Source organism: Somniosus microcephalus, chromosome 22 (genome assembly GCF_052327205.1).
Source record: "Somniosus microcephalus isolate GS21.2 chromosome 22, FLI_Smic_1.0, whole genome shotgun sequence".
Classification (NCBI taxonomy): domain Eukaryota; kingdom Metazoa; phylum Chordata; class Chondrichthyes; order Squaliformes; family Somniosidae; genus Somniosus; species Somniosus microcephalus.
In genome coordinates, this window is record NC_141008.1 from 56,784,333 (window position 1) to 56,807,086 (window position 22,754).

The window sequence follows — 22,754 nt, forward strand, 5'->3', positions numbered from 1 at the left end:
TTAGTTTTTAAAGAGGACACTTTTGTTAGGTTTTTGTTATATAGACTTGCATTTATGTAACGCCTTTCACGACCACTGGACGTCCCAAAGTGCTTTACAGCCAATGAAGTACTTTTTTTTTAAGTGTAGTCACTATTGTAATGTAGGGAACACGGCAGTCAATTTGCGCACAGCAAGCTCCCACAAACAGCAATGTGATAATGACCAGATAATCTGTTTTCTACTGACACAAAAGCAAAATGCTGCAGATGCTCAAAATCTGAAATAAAAACAGAAAATGCTGGAAATACTCAGCAGGTCAGGCAGCATCTGTAGAGAGAGAAACAGAGTTAACGTTTCAGGTCGATGATCTTTCGTCAGAACTCCGACAAAAGGTCATCAACCTGAAACGTTAACTCTGTTTCTCTCTCCACAGATGCTGCCTGACCTGCTGAGCATTTCCTGTTTTTTAGTGATGTTGATTGAGGGATAAATATTGGCCAGGACACTGGGGAGAATTCCCCCAGCTCTTCTTTGAAATAGCGCCATAGGATCTTTTACATCCACCTGAGAGGGCAGATGGGGCCTCAGTTTAACGTCTCATCTGAAAGGTGACACTTCCAACACTGCGGCATTCCTTCAGTACACTGCACTGGGAGTGTCAGCCTGGATTATGTTCTACGAAGTCTGGAGTGGGACTTGAACCCACAACCTTCTGACTCAGGGGCGAGGGTGCTACCAACTGAGCCACAGCTGACACCAAAATGTTAATTGTTTCTCTCTCCACAGATGCTGCCAGACCTGCTGAATATTTCCAGCATTTTCTGTTTTTACTTCAGATTTCCAGCAGCCGCAGTATTTTGCTTTTTGGCAATATGATGATTTAATTTGATCAAATTCCTTAGATTTTATGGTTTACAGCAACAACAACTTGTATTTATATAGCACATTTAACGTAGTAAAACGTCCCAAGGCGCTTCACAGGAGTGAAATAAGACAAAAAATTGACACCGAGCCACCTAAGAAATGAAGGCAGATGACGAAAAGCTTGGTCAAATAGGTAGGTTTTAAAGAGCGTCTTAAAGGAGGAAAACGAGGTTGAGAGGTTTAGGGAGGGAGTTCCAGAGCTTAGGGCCTGGGCAGCTGAAGGCACGGCCACCGATGGTTGAACGATTATAATCAGGGATGCTCAAGAGGGCAGAATTAGAGGAGCGCAGATATCTCGGGGGGTTGTGGGGCTGAAGGAGATTACAGAGATAGGGAGGGGCGAGGCCCTGGAGGGATTTGAAAACAAGGATGAGACTTTTGAAATCAAGGTGTTGCTTAACTGGGAGCTAATGTAGGTTAGCGAGCACAGGGGTGATGAGTGAACGGAACTTGGTGCGAGTTAGGACACAGGCAGCCGAGTTTTGGATGACCTCAAGTTTACGTAGGGTAGAATGTGGGAGGCCAGCCAGGAGTGCGTTGGAATAGTCAAGTCTAGAAATAACAAAGGCATGGATGAGGGTTTCAGCAGCAGATGAGCTGAGGCAAGGGAAGAGACGGGCGATGTTATGGAGGTGGAAATAGGCGGTCTTAGTTATGCTGTGGATATGTGGTAGGAAGCTCATTTCAGGGTCAAATATGACATCAAGGTTGCGAACAGTCTTGATTCAGCCTCAGACAGATACTCGGGAGAGGGATGGAGTCAGTGGCTCGGGAACGGAGTTTGTGGCGGGGCCTGAAGACAATGGCTTTGGTCTTCCCGATACTTAATTGGAGAACATTTCTGCTCATCCAGTACTGGTAGCTGGACAAGCAGTGTGTCAAGTTAGAGATCGTGGATCGTGGAGGGGGGCGGTGGGGGGTGGTGGTTGAGAGAAATGGTGCTGAGGTCGACCTGGGTTCGGTCAGCGTACATGTGGAAACTGAGGCCGTGTTTTCAGATGATGTCGCCAAGGGGCAGCATGTAAAAAAAAAACTTACATTTATATAGCACCTTTCACAACCACCAGACGTCTCAAAGCGCTTTACAGCCAATTAAGTACTTTTGGAGTGTAGTCACTGTTGTAATGTGGGAAAGTAGATGAGAAATAGGAGGGGGGCACTTTCATTTGTTTTTGTTTGAGGATAGTTTTATTCAATAATTAAAAAAATTCTTTCTAGGAAGAAGGGTGGTGGGATAGGAGCAGGGGTGGGGGGAGGAGTCCAGCTGGGTGACAAGAAGCGAATCTGCGAAAAAGGGGAAGCAAGGTCAATAATCAGCCCAAGCGTTGGGCGGCGGCGCGGTGTCTTGTGGGAGCTGTAGTTCGCTGGCCTCCCCGCCCAAGGGGAGGGCGCGACTACAACTCCCAGAGAGCAGCGCGCGCCGCCCTAGCAACCGCTCAGCCCTCCCTTTCCTCGCCGCTTACTGACTGAAGGGGAAAAGAAAAGGGAGCTGCTCCAGAGTATTGAGCGGCGACCGGGGCTTCGGATGTGTTTATATAGGAGCGAGAAATTTATGAACTAAATACTTTGTGCATTATTATTATTTTTTTGCATTGGCATTTTTGCAAAAGAAAGAAAAAAATATTTATATATATATTTTTAATTTTGTGTGAGGAAAACTTTTTAATTTTTGCAGTTTTTGTTTGTTTGAAGGTGGGGGGAGGAGAAGGAGGAGATTGAGTTGAATTGGGGGAAAAAAAAGCAGGCCGAATGTTTAGGAATGGCTGAAGAGAACAACCAGGGCCATCCCAGTCACAGTAATAAAATAACGAAGGCTGCAGTTGCTGAAGAAGAAGGAGGTGAAGAAGAAGGGGAGGAGGAGGAGGAAGAAGAGGAAGGGGAGCTGAGTTTGGGGAAGGCCCTGCAGCAGTGCGAGCTGAACCAGAACATGATCGACATCAGCATCTCCAACCTGGAGGGGCTCAGGACCAAATGCGCCGCTTCTAACGACTTGACACAGCAGGAGATCCGCATGCTGGAGGTAAACAAATATATATATATATCTCTTATTGTGTTTGGGAAGATGGGAACTCCGCAAAGTGCAATAAGGGGGAAAAGTGAGACCAGAAAAAAGGAGAGAGGAAAGTCTCCCCCCACCACCACTTCTCTCTCTCTCTCTGCAAATCCCCAATACAAGGGCAGCAAAAAAGGGGAAATAAAGCCTCAAGAGAGAGACAGACTCCCAACAGCAGCTTTTAGATTTAAAGAAGCTCCGTATGTTTTTCTAATGCACTTAAAAAGGGTATTTATGAAGGATTTGCTCATTACAGTGATGATCCAGATATTTTTGCACCTGCACACATCATTTGCAAACTCCCAGCCACACGCCGTATGTTGATAATATGCTGCCTGCATCGTTGAGCACATAGAGACAACATGGACCTGTCTCTCTTATCTGACCTAACCAGTTGCTGTTGAAACCAAAATAAAATGCATAGAAATTAAGTTACACAGTGCAGCAAGGTTGTTGTGGGTTTTTTTTATTTGGCGTTTGATTTTTTGGTGGGGGAGGGGGGAGTTGGCAAATTGTGTAGCATTTATCTTTGTTTTAAGTAGTAACCAAGTTGTGTGTAATTTTATTGTGATCTTGTGTGCGCGCAAAACGAAACGAAACTCGCATGGTGAGAGGCGGTCCTAATCATAAAATGTTACGTGTGCTAATTTGGAGTTTACCCACGACTAGCCATTAATTGTATTATTCCCTGTCTTGGCTATGTGTTCAGCTGAGACCCAACAACAGCTGACGTTAACCCTTAATCCACAAGCCAATACATGCTGGTAAGGAGATACCTTTTTTCTTTTAAGCAGTTTTGCTTAAAGGAGTGACTTGGTACTTTTTTATGTGCGCCTGGTCTTGAGGATTCCCAGCAGCTCCATAGAGATTTTCGAACACTTCTGTGTGTGTGTGTGTCGCTCTTTTACGAGTGTGTTAGTAGTTTTTGGCGGGGGGTTGAGTGATCCTGGTAAGCCGCTGTCCTAACTCGCCTGGAAATGTTTAAACATGTCCCAGCATTTTCTGTGTCGTCAGCTTTTTTTTAAAAAAAGAGGAGGCTTCACAGTTTCTCCAGACCTGTTAGGGATATTCGTGACATTTTTAACTGCGTTTGCAAGGGTGTTAATGTTTTTCGAAGACTCAGTGCCAGCCCTAGGCCTGTATTGAGAGCAGACACTACAACGATGAGATCAGCATAACCTACTTCTCCCGAAATGAGCAGTCGCAACACTGCAGCACTCGCCTGTCTGTTGTAAGCCCGCTGTATTTTGAAAGAAGGCGATATTTTTGGGAGGGGAGGGGGTGTTGGGTATGTTTTGAGGTTCACAACGAATTTTAGCGTGTGGATTTGTGTGTTTTAATCTTTCTTTTCACCAATCTAACTTGCAACCAAGACCTTACAAATATGGAGGGAGACAGTCAGTGGTCGTGTCTTTGGATAATGGAAGTTTTTTTCTTCCAGCCAAGATCTGGTTTGTGGGTGTTGGGTGGCAGCAGTACGAAAAGTCCTTTATGGATTATCGGGGGATGAAGTAATACTGGTCTCCACAGTTGTGGTGTGTTGCTGTATAGTGTTGTGGTTGTTTCTAAAAATAGAACGGAACAACTCCTCCTCATTTAATGAACAATGTGATAAGACTATGTCACTACTGTACAAAGACACAAGCTGATTTTAAAGTTCTTTCAAATGTGTTTGGCATTTACGTGATTTAAAACATAGTTGAAATGTAGTACAGGGCTTTGACCTTACTAAGCATATTTGATCTATTTTCTCTCACCACTTTTGCTGATAGTGATACATCGGTGGCTGAGGAAGGACTGTACATGGGCTGGGAGTTGTTGCCACTTGAGGGTCGAAGCAGTTTGGTTGCAGCCTCCGGGTTCAGTTGTGTAGGGGAGGATATGGTGTCTTGCCTACAGCACTAAATTAATTTAACTTTCGTGTAGGTTTGCCCCACATTTATATACATATTTGTCTCAAGTGCTGTAATGAGCAGAGGGTATGGAATGTAAGAGGACAGGTTAGTTGAGCTGCTCTAGTTATACTGCATGTTCTTGGTAACTGCTCCTCGGAATTTCTTTTGTTGATTTTATATGTGCATATTTGTTCCTTTGCACAGGCATGGTATAACACGGATGATTTCATAGATGTTGAAATGAATGGTAATGGACAGGAACAGACTCCTGTAATGGGTATGGGTCTGCTTTACATTAATACAGATTTTAGTACATATTGCACACCCAGAGGACAGCTTGTGTCTAATTTTGGAGCTGATCTGACCTTATGCACCTATGTAACTGAGGCAAGTAAATGGCCCGAGGAAATAGTTCGAGTAATCTGCCATCATGATTAGTCTTCTATCCCAGTGCAGACTGGAGTCTCCCCCCCCCCCCCCCCCCCCCCTCTTTAACTTGTGCCCATACAAGGGAATATAACAAAAACTTGCACTTCACGGAGGCGTTATCAAACAAAATTTGACACCAAGCCACATGAGATATTAGAAGAGGTGATGAAGCTTGGTCAAAGATGTAGGTTTTAAGGTGCGTCTTAAAGGAGGAAAGAGAGGTTTCGGGAGGGAATTCCAGAGCTTTGGGCCTAGGCAGCTGAAGGCACAGCCGTCAATGGTGGAGCAGTGAAAATTTACAGTGTGCAAGAGGTCAGAATTGGGTGGGATGCAGAAATCTCCAAGGGTTGTAGGGCTGCAGGAGGTTAGAGAGATGGAGGGGCAAGGCCATGGAGGGATTTGAGTGTAGACATTTGGCATGCTTTGTGTGGGTCATGTTTCTGCACAGAGACTGTCAAACTGGACCATTAGACATGTATCTGCATAAACTATTTAGCATTAAAGTACAGTCTTGGTCTCGTTGAAGTAGGCAGCTTGGTCGTCCAGCATTTTGGTATCTTAACACATTCTGCCACATTGTGAATGCCAGCGAGACAAATTCTGAATTCTTTTCCTCCACTTGGCTGGAGGCTGGATAAACCCATACCACTTGCTCACTTTCTAAAGGTTTATGTGTAAGGGGAACAGAAGGAAAGAAATACTTTGTGGCCACTGCAAGGGGAAAATCATGATCTGCATTATCATGGCTGACTTATTTTCCTGTTTGGAGATAGTGGTAGTAGGGGCATTTGTGGCTTTTACTTAACTCTGTTTAAGCTATTGAGGTATTCTGCGTCGACCTTTCTAATCGTCACACTTCCAATTTAGTGAACATGTCTCTGCATTTCCTAGCCTTTGCGCTAAAACTATAGAAAAGCATGTCAACCCCTATTGGGGTTGAAAAGTTATTTTATAAATCCAATCACCTCCTGAATTGGAAAAAATGAACCTAACTATAGAGATTGCTAGGTTAGTTGAATATAAATTTATGAATATAACTTTTATGCTTATTGGGAAAGAGACCTGGGTCACCTAAAGTGTTTTCTCTGAAAGGGTTCTTTTTAAAATTCATAGCTTATCGCGCTTGGGTATCTGTGCTCCATTTCTATAGTTGCTCACAGTTTTGAAGAGTATGCTTTTTATATAAGTAGTTAGACATTCAGATCGGTGTATGTAAGCAATCTTTTTATATATTTTTTCCATTAACTGACTGTCTCCTGACTCTAAATTAACACGTGACTTTTCATTATATATTTATATGGAGCAGCTTACTAGGGCAGGAGAATCCTTTACATAATCGAATATTGAACCGCTTTGTGAAAACTCATGATTGCAGATGACCTTTATCGAAGATTGAGTAAATTGATGACCTGTCTTTTTGTTCTCTATATGAAATTAATCTGGGTATGGATGGGGGGGAGGGGGATAAAAGTTGAAACAGGAATAAAAAGTATGATTTAGACACAGTACCTATCTATATTCTCTTTTTATATACTAGTTTTGAGAGCGTCGGATGGACACAGTCCAGATGTTATGCTTTGTATGAAACACTAACCGAATAACTTTTTTTTAAGAGGTGTACAAAAACAAAGAAACCAAGTTACTTGCTGTTGCTTTTTTAAAAATTTGACACAAATCTGTAAAGGTTGTTGAGCGATCCAGCAAAGAAGACAAATCGCTCCCAATCCAGAGAAAATTCCAACAATAAAGTGAGCTTCAAATGGACCTCGGGACCTATTTGGATCATTTCCCCACAGGCAATAGATGAACCATGATCTAACGGAACAGGACAGGCCAGGCTAGCTGCTTTTCATTATAACTGTGCACTAGACTCGGCATGAGCAATGCCACTGATGATCAGCTGGTATGATAGATGAATGGGGTTGGGAAACTTAAAATCAGTATAAGCTCTTGTAGCAAATAGCGAGACTTTGATTCCAGTCTTGATGCTATCAAGCTCTTCTGTCCTAATTGGAAAGTTTGTTTTTCTTGTCTGTTTTGTCAGACAAGTGTATAGAACAGGAGCACCTAAAAGAGAACTGGATGCTGGAAATCAGCAATGAAAACACTGGAAATACACAGCAAGTTTGTTAGCATGCGGGGGGGGGGGGGCAAAGAAAGGTGATTGTAATGAAGGGTCTCTATCTGAATGGACTTCACAGAATCACAGAAACCCCACAGTGCAGATAGAGGCCATTTCGGCCCATCGAGCCTGCACCGACACATATCCCACCCGATCCCCGTAACCCCTATACCAACACATTTCCCACCCTATCCCCGTAACCCCACGTATTTAATCCCCCTAACACTAAGGGTCAATTTATCATAGCCAATCAACCTAACCCGCACATCTTTGGACTTTGCTAGACATTTCCAGCAATTTCTGTTTTTATTCTATGCAACACTTTCTGTAGTGGGGGAGCACTTCCATGGGTTCAGCTGGGTGGAGGCGAAAGGAGGGAGAAAACAAGAGAAACTTTCCGCATCAGCCATGTCCCAATCCAATCTTTATTGGGCCTTGTGGGGATTACTATGCTGAGCACAGCATTGAGTGAATGAAGGAAAATAAAGTGATTGCTTTTGCTCCATGGCTGGCTTTTAGTGTGGGTAGAGGTCTGGCAACAGGTCATCTGTCCAAACTTGGCAGGAGAGTGATGTTTAATGGATTTGGGTGGGTGCAAGTAAAGTTACAGAAAGGAGGACAACAAGAAATGGCAACTAATTATGAAGGATCATGTGACCCATCCACCTGCTGAACAAGGAAGTGTGCAGGGGCCCTAAAGGGGGGGAGTAGGAAGGGAAGTAGTAAAAAGAAACTTAATGCATGTCTGGCAACTTAGGAGTGCCATTTTTTTCTTGTTTGTTACGTGATTCTATGGAGCATTGTTGGATCACAGCATATTTTCATTTAAAAGATTTAAAAAAAGAATGCAGGGAAATGTACAATTTTATTTTGATCTTCATGTCCTGAGGTTGCTCTGGTGGGCTTGTTGTATTGGCTCTGTTCAGTGCTGCAATATGAACTGAAGTGTGTACTTTCACTCACTCAACTCTTCTTTCGTTTTCTGTGGTAGAAATTGGTTAAACAAATCCAATCGTTTTTTTCCCTTCCTGTTTTCTCCCCTCTTTTGAAAGCACTGACTTTTACTGGGGTACTGTACCACGCCCTGGCAGCGCTCCAATACCTTGCCTAAGGTGTTACACTCCACGCGAGTCTTGATGGTGAATATTGGAACTATGTTTGGTGCAGTGCATCACCGTTGAGCCTGACGTCCACGCATGTATTTTCCAAGGGTCACGGGCTAACAGTTGGGAGTGAGAAATCTGGCTTTGTGGCGGTGCCACCAAGAGACACTGGGCAATTAGTAATCACCCCTTTAACTACCATGTAGTGCAGCTGTGGACTGCACCTTTAAACTGTGTAGTTTCTTGCATTTTCGCGTCATGACGCCGATCACGTGACCCCCAGTTGGCGCGGGGAACGTGATGACGTCAGCTTCCAGTACTTAGTAGCAGTCTTAGAGAGGCTGTGAGGCTGCACAGACCTGTTTACATCTGCTCCTGTAGTTTTACCAGTTAAGTTGTTTGTTTATTAAACTTTGTTACTTTGTTTCACTGCGTCGAACTTCATTATTCGGATAGGAACTTCCGTTCCTACATTGGTGACCCCGATCTCGTCGGACAACTTTCGTCGAGATATTTATCATGAACACGAACGCCGTTGCCCTTAAATTGCCGCAGTTCTGGGAACAGCAACCAGCAGCATGGTTTTTCCAGGCAGAAGCCCAGTTTGCACTCCGGAACATTACAGCGGATTCGACCAGTTATTATTACGTGGTCTCCGCTCTCGACAGCGCCATGGCCTCGCGGGTCGTCAGCCTCCTGGGCAACCCACTGGCAGAGGGCAAGTATGAAGCTCTAAAAACTCGTTTACTACAGGTGTTTGGTCTAAATAAGTCGGAGCGTGCACGCAGGCTTATTGCTATGCCCGGCCTCGGGGACTCAAAACCATCGGAATTGATGAGCCAGATGCTCACGCTTTTGGGTTCGGAGCCCCAATGTTTTTTGGTTTCGAGAACTCTTCCTCTGCCAGCTACCTGAGCCAGTTCAGGCAGCCTTGGCCAGTTCTACGATTACGGACTGTGCCGAGCTTGCTGCAGAGGCAGACAAGACTTTTATGGTCACACAGCAGAGTTGTGCAGCCACGAGGCGCCGTTCCCCTATGCGAGCAAAGTCCAGCCCTCCTCCAGCAGGCTGGTGTGTGTACCACGCCCGTTTTGGCGCCAAGGCTCGACGCTGCCGTCCTCCCTGCAGTTTCGCTGAAAAAAATCTCCAGCAGGCCCGCAAACTTCGATGAGGATGACGGGGTCTGACAAACACACCCAGTTCACCATGGCAGTCGGTTCAGCGGGAAAACTCCTCTACATTACGGATTCCATGACAGGGCGACGATTCTTGTGTGACACTGGTTCTCAGTGCAGTATTTTGCCAGTTTCAAAGCTAGATCTACAATCCGGCGGTCACGGTCCTTCCCTTGAGGCAGCCAATGGTGCGGCCATTCGCACGTTCGGTAAACGGACAGTTAATTTAACTCTCAGAGGTCAACGTTTTGTGTGGGAGTTTATAACGGCTAAAGTATCACAGGCCATCCTGGGGGCTGATTTTTTCTGTGCCTATGGTTTTCTGGTCGACGTCCAACATTGTCGACTCATTAATGGGCTACTTTCCACGTGGTGCCTTGCCACCGCAGCACCGCTGTCTCCTGGTCGGTTGCCTGTGCGGTTCCATCGCAGGAAGGGTTTAGGCGCCTACTCGGCGAGTTCCCGGAGCTCACCAGGCCTACATTTTCGGCAGCAGTCGCGAGGCACGGTGTGGCGCATCACATCACCACAACGGGATCGCCTGTTTACGCTCGGGCACGAAGATTGGAACCCGGAAAGCTTGCAGCCGCAAAGGCAGAGTTTCAGACCATGGAGCGCCTTGGGATTGTCCGACACTCCGATAGTCCTTGGTCCTCCCCACTACACATTGTACCTAAACCAGGTGGCGGATGGAGGCCTTGCGGGGATTACAGACGCCTTAACGAAGCCACTATGCCAGATAGGTATCCAATACCGCATATACAAGATTTTTCGGCTCATTTGGCTGGCAACTCAATATTTTCCAAAGTAGATCTCGTCCGTGGATATCACCAAGTTCCTGTGCACCCTCAAGATGTCCCCAAAACGGCGGTCATCACACCGTTTGGCCTTTTTGAGTTCCTCCGCATGCCGTTTGGATTGAAAAATGCGACTCATGGACTCTGTTACGGGACCTTCCCTTCATTTTCATTTACTTGGATGACATTCTCATCGCTAGTAAGGATAAGAAGGAGCACATGGCTCATTTACGTACACTCTTTGCCAGTCTCAGCCAACATGGCCTCGTCATAAACCTAGCCAAATGCCAGTTTGGGTTAACCAGCATTGACTTTCTGGGGCATAGGATCACCTCCGAAGGCGCCGTCCCACTGGCCACCAAGGTAGAGGCAGTTACGGCATTCCCGCGGCCTCACATATATAAATCTCTTCAGGAGTTCCTGGGGATGGTAAATTTTTATCATCGTTTTGTCCCCAAGGCAGCCCAATTGATGCAGCCACTGTACGAAGCACTCAAAGGGAAGTCGGGTAAAGATGTTATCACTTGGACACCGCAGATGGACCAGGCGTTCCTTGACACCAAGGCGGCGTTGGCAGACGCAACTATGCTTGCACACCTACTCCCGGGCGCGACCATCGCCCTTCCTACCGATGCCTCCGATTACGCCATCGGGGCGGTTCAGGAACAATGGGTTGACTGGACTTGGCAGCCATTGGCCTTTTTTAGCCGCCAACTGCGCAAGAATGTGCGAAAATATAGCACTTTTGACGGAGTTGCTGGCCCTGTTTCTGGCCATCCGGCATTCCCGTTTTCTCCTAGAAGGACGCCCGTTCACTGTATTCGTGGACCATAAGCCGCTCACTTTCGCAATGGCCAAAACGACGGAGCCGTGGTCAGCCTGGCAACAGCGCCACCTTACATTTATATCTGAATTTACGACGGATTTACGACATGTGTCCGGCAAAAATAATCTCGTGGCCGATTGCCTTTCACGTGCCCCAGTCCAGGCAGTTCACCTGGGAATCTATTTCGTCGGGTTGGCGGAAGAACAAACGCCTGAACTTCGGGATCTGCCGGATCGGACCACGCCTTCTAGCTTGCAGGTAGCCGATGTTATGTTCCAATCAGCAGGAACCACGCTCTTATGCGACACATCCATGGGAGTGCCCCGGCCCATTGTGCCGGTCGAATGGCGTAAGAAGATTTTTCAGGCAATACATGGCATATCACACCCGGGGATGCGAGCTTCACAACGGCTCATGTTCTGCAAATTTGTTTGGAAGGGAATGCATTCGAATGTTCGGGACTAGACAAACCATTGCGTGGACTGTCAAAAATCTAAGGTCCATCGTCATGTTAAGGCTCCAGTGGCCACCTTCCAGGTGCAGGAACGCCGGTTTGATCACGTACATGTGGACTTAGTGGGTCCCCTCCCCACTTCGCGGGGTTTCATGCATCTCCTGACAATAGTGGACCGCACTACCAGGTGGCCAGAGGCGATTCCCTTGGTCGCTACCACTGCAGCGGACGTATCCAGGGCGTTTATTTCGTCGTGGGTGGCCCGGTTTGGGGTGCCATCTGACATCTCCTCTGACCGAGGTCCACAATTCACGTCAGAGTTGTGAAACGCAGTTGCAGAGGGCTTGGGTACCGAGCTGCACCGTACCACTGCTTGCCATCCGCAAGCGAACGGTCTATGCAAGAGGTTTCATCGGTCTCTAAAGGCGTCCCTCCGTGCCAGCTTGCGTGGTCCCAACTGGGTGGACAGACTCCCCCTGGGTGATGCTAGGCCTCCGTACAGCCCCTAAGGATGACCTCCAGGCTTCATCGGCTGAGTTAGTCTACGGTCAAGCACTTAGAGTACCAGGGGACTTCCTTCCTCCACATACAGAACCGTGGTCGCCTGCTCAGCAGCTCCTTCAGCATCACGAGGCGGCAAAGAATTTCCTGCCTATTCCAACCTCGCATCACAGCCTACAGAGGCCTCATGTTCCAGCAGAACTTAGGAGTTCCGATTACGTTTTTATTCGGCAGGACGCTCATAGAGATACACTCAGACCACCTTATGCTGGACCGTTTATTGTCATCTCAGCGGGAGAGAAATTTTTGACGGTCGAAGTGGGAGGTAAGTCCGATACCATCTCTATCGACCGACTTAAACCAGCACATCTAGATCGGAGTGAACCAGTTGTTGCTGCCCAGCCACCTCGCCGTGGACGACCACCGTTGGCTGCTAGACCAGTTATGCAACAGCCTACCATTGAACTGCCTGCTTCTGCCTCATCCTTGCCTACACCTTCTGCTACTGTTTCCTCCACCCCAGATGCACCGCTTCAGACACAGCCAAGCACCGGCTCGTCTCCCAACGTTCCACTGCCTGAAGTTCGTAGTTGTTCGGGCAGAATCATTAAACCTCCTGTTCGTTTGACGCTGTCTGTTAGAGAATTCTTGGGGGGGCGCCTGTGGCGGAGCCACCAAGAGACACTGGGCAATTAGTAATCATCCCTTTAACTACCATGTAGTGCAGCTGTGAACTGCACTGTTAAACTGTATGTAGTTTCTTGCATTTTCGCGTGATGATGTCATGACGCCGATCACGTGACCCCCAGTTGGCGCGGGGAACGTGATGACGTCATGACGTCTGCTTCCAGTACTTAGTAGCAGTCTTAGAGAGGCTGTGAGGCTGCACAGACCTGTTTACATCTGCTCCTGTAGTTTTACCAGTTAAGTTGTTTGTTTATTAAACTTTGTTATTTTGTTTCACTGCGTCGAACTTCATTATTCGGATAGGAACTTCCGTTCCTACAGCTTGCTGTTTTTTAGGGGGACTGAGATCAGTTGTAGCACCACTACTGCCACCTGAGCTGAGATAGACTAATGCAGCACAGGCTAGGAATTACATAGAAATGTGTAGAAGTTACAACTCCGAAACAAGCCATTTGGCCTGATAGGCTCGTGTTCGCAGTTACCTTCCATGTGAGCATAGTCCTAATAATATTGATCCACCCTGTTCCCATATCCCTTTTATCCCCTTTTCCTTTAATTTATCTATCCAGCATAATCTTGAATGTTGACACAGTTTTTGCCTCAGTTAATAACCCTGGAAGTGAATTTCACAACCTCTCAATTCTCTCTCTAAAGAAGTTTCTCTTGCTCTTTGTTCTAAATCTCTTGCATCTAATCTTCTATACCCACTTTCACCTTTTATCTACTCTACCATCCTTTCATAATTTTCAAAACTTCTTTCATATTGACCCATTATCTGCACTGTTCTAACAAAAAAGCCCGCATTTTTCAAGTCCTCTTTCAGATTTGTAGTTCTTCGGACCAGGCAACATTCTGGTGAACCTGCCTCAATATTTTTCCCTTAGTGTGGAGCCCAATTCTGCACACACAAGTCTAGCTGAGGTATTATTAAGGTTTTATATAGGCTCATTGTTACCTCCTTTGCTTTTATTATTCTATAATCCAAGTCCCTCTGCACTTCCACAGCATCAAGCCTACTTCCATTCAGAGTATAATTATTGCTGTTTATTCAAAATGCATCACCTCTCACTTACAGACATTGAACTCCATCTGCCACTTTTTAGCTCACTTCCCCCATATCCCTTTGCAGCTATACCTCTTTATCCTTTCTGGTAATCTTCATTGTGGCACCTTGTCAAAGGCTTTGTTAAAGTCTGCTGCATTTCTCCCATCTACCATACCTGTTACTTCCTCAAATAATCCTATGAGGTTTGTTAAGCACGATCGGCCCTTTTGAAATCTGTGCTGGCTGCTTCTATTTTCCTTAATTAAAGACTCTAAAATTTTCCCTACCACAGATGTCAAGCTAACTGGCCTGTAGTTGCCCAGATTAGCACTGTCTCCCTTTTTAAATGGAACTTGGGACCTTTGGGTCTCAAAAACCCAGGACTTCACCAGGTATACAATGAAATTAATGCTAAATCTATACCAATGCTGAGGTAGAGTTCTATGGACACTGGTCACAGCTGTATTACAATTTTTCCCCTCCACCTCCAGTTGTTTATGCTCCACCCGAGCCTCCTTCCACCCCTCTTCATCTAACCCTGTCACTATATCTTTCTATCCCTTTCTCCCTCGTGCTTATTTAACTTCCCCTTAAATGCATTTATTCTATTTGCCTCAACCACTCCCTGTGGTAGCGAGTTCCACATTCTTACCACTCTTCGGGTAAAGAAGTTTCTCCTGAGTTCCCTATTGGATTTAGTAGTGACTATCTTATATTTGTGGCCTCTAGTTTTGGACCCCCCCCCACCCCCCCCCCCCAAACAAGTGGAAACATTTTCTTTACATCGACCCTGACAAACATTTTCATAATCTTAAAAGACCTCAATTGGGCCACCCCCACCCCCTTAGTCATCTCTTTTCTAGAGGAAAAAACCCCAGCCTGTTCAGCGTTTCCTGATAAGTATATCCTTTCAGTTTTGGTATTGTCCTTGTAAATCTTTTTTGCACCTTCTCCTGTGTATCTACATCCTTTTTTATAATATGGAGATCACAAATGTGCACAATTTCTATCCAATTTTCCTCCTTCCTCTTGTAGGGATATGGATGAGCTCCGCTTGGTGTTTACCCCAATGGCATGGTTGAGATAGAATCTCGATATGAGGAGAGTGGTTGAAATTAATCCATGTCCTGGCCCTTGGCGCTCCAAGTTGTTTGGTCTCCTTTTGGATTGAAAGTAAATGTTGGTCCCTTAGAGGATGAGACCGGGAAATTAATGGTGGGAAATATGGAGATGGCAAAAACACTATGAATATTTTATCCGTCTTTACAGCAGAAGACACTAAGAATATCCCAACACTGGACAAACAGGGGGCTATAGGGGGGGAGGAGCTAAACACGATCAAAATCACTAAGGAAGTGGTACTCGGTAAAATAATGGGACTCGAGGTGGATAAATCACCTGGACCTGATGGCTTACATCCTAGGGTCTTGAGGGAAGTGGCGGTAGGGATTGTGGATGCATTGGTAATTTTCCAAAACTCCCTGGACTCGGCAAAGGTCCCGGCAGACTGGAAAACTGCTAATGTAACACCCTTATTTAAAAAGGGCAGTCGACAGAAGGCTGGAAACTATAGACCGGTTAGCCTAACATCTGTGGTAGGTAAAATTTTGGAGTCCATTATTAAGGAGACAGTAACAGGACATTTGGATAATCATAATTTAATGGGACAAAGTCAGCATGGTTTTATGAAGGGGAAGTCATGTTTGACAAATTTGCTGGAGTTCTTTGAGGAAGTAACATATAGGGTGGATAAAGGGGAACCAGTGGATGTAGTGTATTTAGACTTCCAAAAGGCATTTGACGAAGGTGCCACACAAGATTATTGCTTAAGATAAAAAATCACGGGATGGGGGTAATATTCTGGCATGGATAGAGGATTGGCTATCTAACAGAAGGCAGAGAGTTGGGATAAATGGTTCATTCTCAGACTGGCAATCAGTAACAAGTGGTGTTCCGCAGGGGTCAGTGCTGGGTCCCCAACTCTTTACAATCTATATTAACGATTTGGAGGAGGGGACCGAGTGTAACATATCAAAGTTTGCAGATGATACTAAGATGGGAGGGAAAGTAGTGAGTGAGGAGGACATAAAAAACCTTCAAGGGGACATAGACAGGCTAAGTAAGTGGGCAGAGATTTGGCAGATGGAATACAATACTGGAAAGTGTGAGGTTATGCACTTTGGCAGGAAAAATCGTAGAGCAAGTTATTATCTTAATGGCAAGAAACTGGAAAGTACTGAAGTACAAAGGGATCTGGGGGTCCTGGTGCACGAAACTCAAAAGGTTAGTATGCAGGTGCAGCAAGTGATTAAGAAGACCAATGGAATGTTGGCTTTCATTGCTAGGGGGATAGAATATAAAAATAGGGAGGTATTGCTTCAGTTGTACAAGGTATTGGTGAGACCGCACCTGGAATACTGCGTACAGTTTTGGTGTCCATACTTAAGAAAAGACATACTTGCTCTCGAGTCAGTACAAAGAAGGTTCACTCGGTTAATCCCGGGGATGAGGGGATGGACATATGAGGAGAGGTTGAGTAGATTGGGACTCTACTCATTGGAGTTCAGAAGAATGAGAGGCGATCTTATTGAAACATATAAGATTGTGAAGGGGTTGGATCGGGTGGATGCAGGGAGGATGTTCCCGATGATGGGTGAAACTAGAACTAGGGGGCATAGTCTTAGAATAAGGGGCTGCTCTTTCAAAACTGAGATGAGAAGGAACTACTTCACTCAGAGGGTGGTAGGTCCATGGAATATGCTGCCCCAAAAAGCTGTAGAAGCTACATCATTACATAAATTTAAAACAGAAATAGACAGTTTCCTAGAAGTAAAGGGAATTAAGGGTTACGGGGAGCGGGCAGGAATTTGGACATGAGTCTAGGTTCGGATTGGTCATGGCCCTGTGGGGAGTGGGCCCAGGGGCCGTGTAGCCTGATCCTGCTCCTATTTTGTGTGTCTAATTCTGTTAGATTCAGGAGATGGTTCTGTGATAGTAGATTGGCGGTTAGGATCAGATCAGCCATGATCTTATTGAATGGCGGAGCAGGCTCGAGGGGCCAATTGGCCTACTCCTGCTCCTATTTCTTATGTTCTTATGAATCATTTAGTATTGCACTCGACACAGAAACCTGCCAGTGTCGAACTGGTGGAAGCTGTGTTGATGCACTCAGAAATTATCTTCATTGGAGCCTTGGATACCAAATCTAGGACACAAAGAAAAGAAAGATGAAATAAAAAGAAACCTATTCCTTGCATACAAGCAGGGAAGATCTGTGCTTGCAAGATTTTAGCCACTCATTTGGTGCTCCATCAAGAATGTCGACTGACTGCTATTTGGTTGTGCTTCTTTTGCAGCAATGTAATTTTTGCAAACGAGGCTGGCTGTAGCTAATGAGTGACAGCCTTGGCTAGAAATTAAAATAATTGAAATAGAATTACCATAAGTTTTGGTAAAAACATAACCGTTTAAAGAGTTTTTAAAAAATGTTTTGCTGGGAAACCAGAGTTCAACCTGAACTGTTGTATCACTGATGTAAAACAGATTTTATTTCAGCACCCTTAAGTGCTATGTAAATGTTTGTATAAATATAGAGATTATTCAGAGAGATAAGGGGCTGTATAGTTTTAATCAGGTTCCTTCTAATATTTTCTAACACTTGTCTGAATCTGTAAAATGGGTTTGGTGAGTTTTTTATGGCAGGGGGGTTCAATGAAAGGCAGGTTGGACTAACTCGGAGTATGAGTAAATACTAATCCCTTAAGAATAAATAGAAGCAAAGATATTTGCCAGTGTTCTGTGTAGATATATTCCAGTGCAGCCTAATTTTGGTTGACTGGATGCTGACCTGCTTGAAGTGAGGAAAACGAGGTGTTTGGGGCAGGATGCAGATGCAGTGCAGCATTGCCATTGCTTGACCTCTTCCTGGCATTTCAGTTTATCTCTCCATAGCAGATTTTCCCTAGCACCAGTAGCGTGCAACAACAACATATCTGGGTGACAAACTCTCTATTCTAAATGCAGCATTTGCATTTTGCTCGCAAGATGTGACAACTTGAAGTAGTACATTGCTGCTTCTTCAGCCATCCTTTCCCCCCCCCCCCCCCCCGCCAGCCCACCCCAATACAGCAGGAATAATTTTCCATGTTCTTTTAGATCCGTGTGGAATCAAGTTCTCTTCTGAAAGATCATCTGAAAGCTCTCCATTTTAATTTAACAGTTGGTTTGTGTACATTTGGCCAGTGGCCAATAATTGAGTGCCACAGACTGCATTTACACATTATAGGGTGTGGGGTAGTTGTGACCATGTAAATCTATGCAGTATGTCTGTCTGTCCGCTATACACTCAAAAGTTATAGAGCGTACCTACACATATGTTATATCAAAAGAAAGCTGATGATCAGGGGAGTGTCATAGGCATATTTATTTTTTGGTCAGACAAATTGTTCGGACAGTACACAAAAAAAAGTTCAAAAATCCGCTCCTTAGCGGTTGACCAATCCTACCGCTCATTAGAGTTGAGTGACGTGATGGTTGACCAATCCTACAGTTCAGTGACCTGATGGTTGACCAATCGGTGTGTCACAGGCGGGACCTAATCCTGTAGCCTCCCGAAACTTCGCCGCCATTTTTCCCCCTGCTTTTCCTCAACAGCAAGCGGGGCAGCTGCGTCGGCCCGCTGGAGCGGGAGGCGAGTTCGGGTCACGCCGCTCAGCCCGAGACACAGAGCGGGGGAGCGGCAGCGGCCGGCCGTCAACCACGCGGCCCTCTAAACTGCCCTGGCAATGCTGTGCCCCCCCAGCTAGTATGTCATAAGTGGGTGCATCATTGTCATTATCTGTTTTCTTAACTGCTGTAGTTTTTTTTCCCCTGTCAAACAGTCCCTTCACTTAGAGGGACATCAAAATTTGTGGTGGTTAAGCAACTCCATGGCAATGCTTATTGTTCCTGTTGACCTCTTGGTCTGCATCCTGTACTTTACAGTTCCTGAATTTATTTGTACCAATTTTGAGCTGTTAATTGTGGCAGTTATGTGAATCAAGGGCTGGAATTTGTGGTCTCAAAGATTATTTTTGAACAGTCTTGGTTTGAATTATAATTCATTCAGGCCATGGGTTAACTTTGTAACATACTATAAAGTTGGAGAATATTGGCCATATTTCCTGGTACTAATCCTTGCAGTGGTTATATTACAATTGTTTAATTTTTCATGTGGACGTTATCGGTATGGAGAGCATCTGTTTGCAGAAAAAGACCCCAAATCGAATAAAAGCAACCCAGATCAGCTTGGGGTGGGGTGAAAAGGAGAGAAAGAGAGAGAGGGGAGTTGTCTGAAGTTGTGAAGTTAATGCCTTATAATCACTCCCAGCTGTTAGTTATTCTCTTGATACCTTTAAGGTAAGTTATTCCTTCAGCTAAGTTATTCCTTCAGCTATGAAGCCCAGTACAAAAGCAAGACGTCCATTCACGTTCTCATGCTGGACCAACAGCCAATTTTTGTTTTCTTAAGTAAGCTACCATGACTTTCAGCTCATCAGCCAGATTTATAGCCATTGTCATCTCAGTAAAATAGATTCTAAAAGCACTGCGATGAACTGGTGAACTCCTGTTATGGTCAGGTATGCTCTGCTATATACAGGAAACTTTGTGCTATCCGGCACCGACGGGACCGAGCTGTTGCCGTCCCATCAAAACTGCCGGACAAACCAGCGCTAATGTTAAAACATACGGAGCTTTTGAGCTCCGTATCTAGCAACAAACCCTGTTGCTTAGCTTCTAAACAGTCGGTCGTAGCTTGCAAGCGTCTCTGTAGCTAAGCAACAGCTTTAGCTAGACCTTGGGGAAAAAAAAAAGCAACGAAAAGAAAAAAAACTTACTGAACCGACTCCTGAATTTTGCCGGTGGATCGAGCATTCCGGACAGTTAACCTCCAGATAAACCAAAGTTTCCTGTAGTAAGCTTTTTTCTCTAAAGTAAGGAATAAAAGAAAAATGCTTTATTTTTATGGTGTTGAGAGAATATTTTTTCCATTGTGTTTTAGCTCGTTTAAAATATGATCAACTAACGCTAAAGAACTTTTTCTGGGTCTGAGTTATACCTCAAGATTATCCAATTTTAGGTTGCAACTCAGGCCCCAAGACCCACAATAAATTAAAGGAACAGTTTACTTTATAAAAACAAATTGTGCAGCAGTTCAAGGGATTAATTAAATGTGCGTGAAGGTTTTCTTCATTTTAAAAAGCATGTGGTAACAGTTATCTGTATTAACTTTAGAGCAGGAAGTGACTTGACTTGGAGAGATTAATGGGTTGAAAATGTGTCTTGTATGCACTGTCTCTTGTAAATGTGCGACAATACAAAAAGAAAACACTGCAGATGCTGGAAACCTTATAAATGTGAATGGCTGGAAATTTAGCTGCTGTATAAATTTGCTGAGTCACCGTACAAACTTGAATGGCAGAATGTTTGGTGCAAAATTAATATTTCCATTGTGTTTTGAAAGTGTCATGAATTCTGTCTAATCAAGGGTCCATTTTATTGTGACCGAGACTGTAGTACATCTTTGACGCTCTCACTGCTCTAGTTTCAAGGGGCTGTGTTAAAACTTTTAAAACTTCCTTTTCTCCCCTCTTAGCCTGAACAGGATGCATTTTGTAATGACCAAAGCTGAATTTCCACAGCATCCTCTCTTGTGTTCTCCACCTGTAAAATAGGCATTGTGAGTAAGCTCTTTAGCACTCTTGATATACTGTGCATCAAAAGTAAATACGTTTTTGGATATATTTGCATTATTTAACTTTGCCCATGTAGCCTCTAACAACCATAAGGTAAGCCCAAAAATCGGCCCGTTCATCCATATTTAATACTCTAACTTAGTTAAATAACTTTGTTTTACTGGTTTGCTTTATAATTTGAAAACTAAGTTTTAAAATTCTGATAGAATATAACACTTCTCGAAGGGAATCCAAAAGTCTTCTATCGGCATATTAATAGTAAAAGGGTTGTCTGAAGAATGGTGGGACCAAAATGGAGAACTATTGGTGGAAGCAGAAGGCATGGCTGAGGTACTAAATGAGTACTTTGCATCGGTGTTTACCAAGGAAGAGGACTTTACCAAAGCTATGGTAAATGAGATTAAAAATAGAGGTACTGGAAAGGCTGGCGGTAATTCAAGTGGATAAGTCACCCAGTTCAGATGGGATGTATCCTAGGTTGCTGAGGGAAGTAAGGGTAGAAATTGTTGAGTTGTTGGCCCCAATCTTCCAATCCTCCTTAGATACTGGGGTGGTGCCAAAGGACTGGAGGATTGCAATTGTTGCACCCTTATTCAAAAGAGGGGAGAATGTTAAACCTGGCAAATACAGGCCAGTCAGTTTAACATCAGTGGTGGGGAAGCTTTTAGAAACAATAATCCGGGAGAACATTAACAGCCACTCGGACAAGCATGGACTAATAAAGCATAGATTTGTTCAGGGCAAATCGTGTTTATTTGGTAGGGTTGATTGAGGGAAAAATTTTGCGCAGGGCACATGGAGAACTTCCTGCTCTTGTTAGAATCATGGAATTGGTACAGCACAGAAGGAGGCCATTCGGCCCATCGAGCCCGTGCCAGCTCAATGCAAGAGCACTTCAGCTAGTCCCACTCCCCCGCCCTTTTCCCGTAGCCCTGCAAAAATTTTTTCCTTCAGGTATTTATCCAATTCCCTTTTGAAAGCCACGATTGAATCTGCCTCCACCTCCCTTTTCAAGCAGTGCATTCCAGATCCTAACCACTCACTGCGTAAAAAAGTTTTTCCTCATAGAAACATAGAAGATAGGAGCAGGAGTCGGCCATTCGGCCCCTCGAACCTGCTCCACCATTCAATGAGATCATGGCTGATCATCGAAACTCAGTGGCCCCCCTCATGTTGCCTTTGGTTCTTCTGCCAATCAGCTTAAATGTGTGTCCTCTGGTTCTCGACCTTTTTGCCAATTATGCTTTTTCTTGTAACAGGTTCAGTTGTGCAAAAAGAATTTCCCCAGCTATAAAGTGGTATTGAAGCCTTGGCCAGACATGGGCTTTATGGAGTTAAGAGCTGTTGCCCTGAATTTAAGTTGCATGGCTTTCACTTGCTGCTGTGAAAAGATGAACAAACTTTGGGTGGTGTTGGCATGAGTCACAGATTTTATCACCTCTTCTGGGAACATTTAAAGGTTAATTAACATCTTTGTTTTCTAGGTCACTAATGTTAGTTTTAATTGTAGTAAAGGAAAGGGTAAGAGCATCTAATTGGGTCCTCATCTGTATTTGAAGGAGCAGTGTAGTTTAATTGTGCTTTTTAGAAAAGGAATTATTTTACTGCTTTTCTTTCAATTAAGGGAAATTGAAATTTTCTTTGATCAAATCACAATGTCTTCAGAGTAGTGCACCTTCTATTCCCATTTGTCCTGAAGTAACCTATACTTGGAAGGTATCAAATATAGATGGGTTGTTTGCGTTGGGTGCTGTGCCAACTGTCTCCGGGAAAATGGGGTGAGATTGCAGGGGTTGAGACATTCTGGTGACTGTACATCTACAGACTGACTCGCTGGGGTGGATAATGGATTTAAATATTTAGTCCCTTTTTGAATTTTGTGCTCACCAGGATCAGAAGTAGCATGGTTACGTTCGGAATAAAGCTCCAGCCTAGAAATAGGCCTGCGTCCCAACCTTTGGAAGGCGATCCCTATTGCACTTCCTTCTCCCCCTTTTTAAACTTCAAATACACTGTCCTACACACAC

General features: G+C 44.7%; 1 protein-coding gene across 9 annotated transcripts in view; it reads left to right on the top strand.

Annotated features, from left to right (window-relative positions):
* The first annotated feature begins 2,302 nt into the window (after positions 1-2,302).
* Positions 2,303-22,754, top strand: part of ksr1a (kinase suppressor of ras 1a) — a 195,341-nt gene continuing 174,889 nt past the window's right edge. For all 9 annotated transcript variants that reach the window (XR_015073253.1, XM_085964817.1, XM_085964819.1 and 6 more), the window contains exon 1: positions 2,303-2,926. Coding sequence is in view for 8 of the 9 variants with exons in the window: in XM_085964817.1 (XP_085820943.1) it covers positions 2,666-2,926 (261 nt within the window). In the remaining variant the exon portion in view is untranslated. The remainder of the gene's footprint in view (positions 2,927-22,754) is intronic.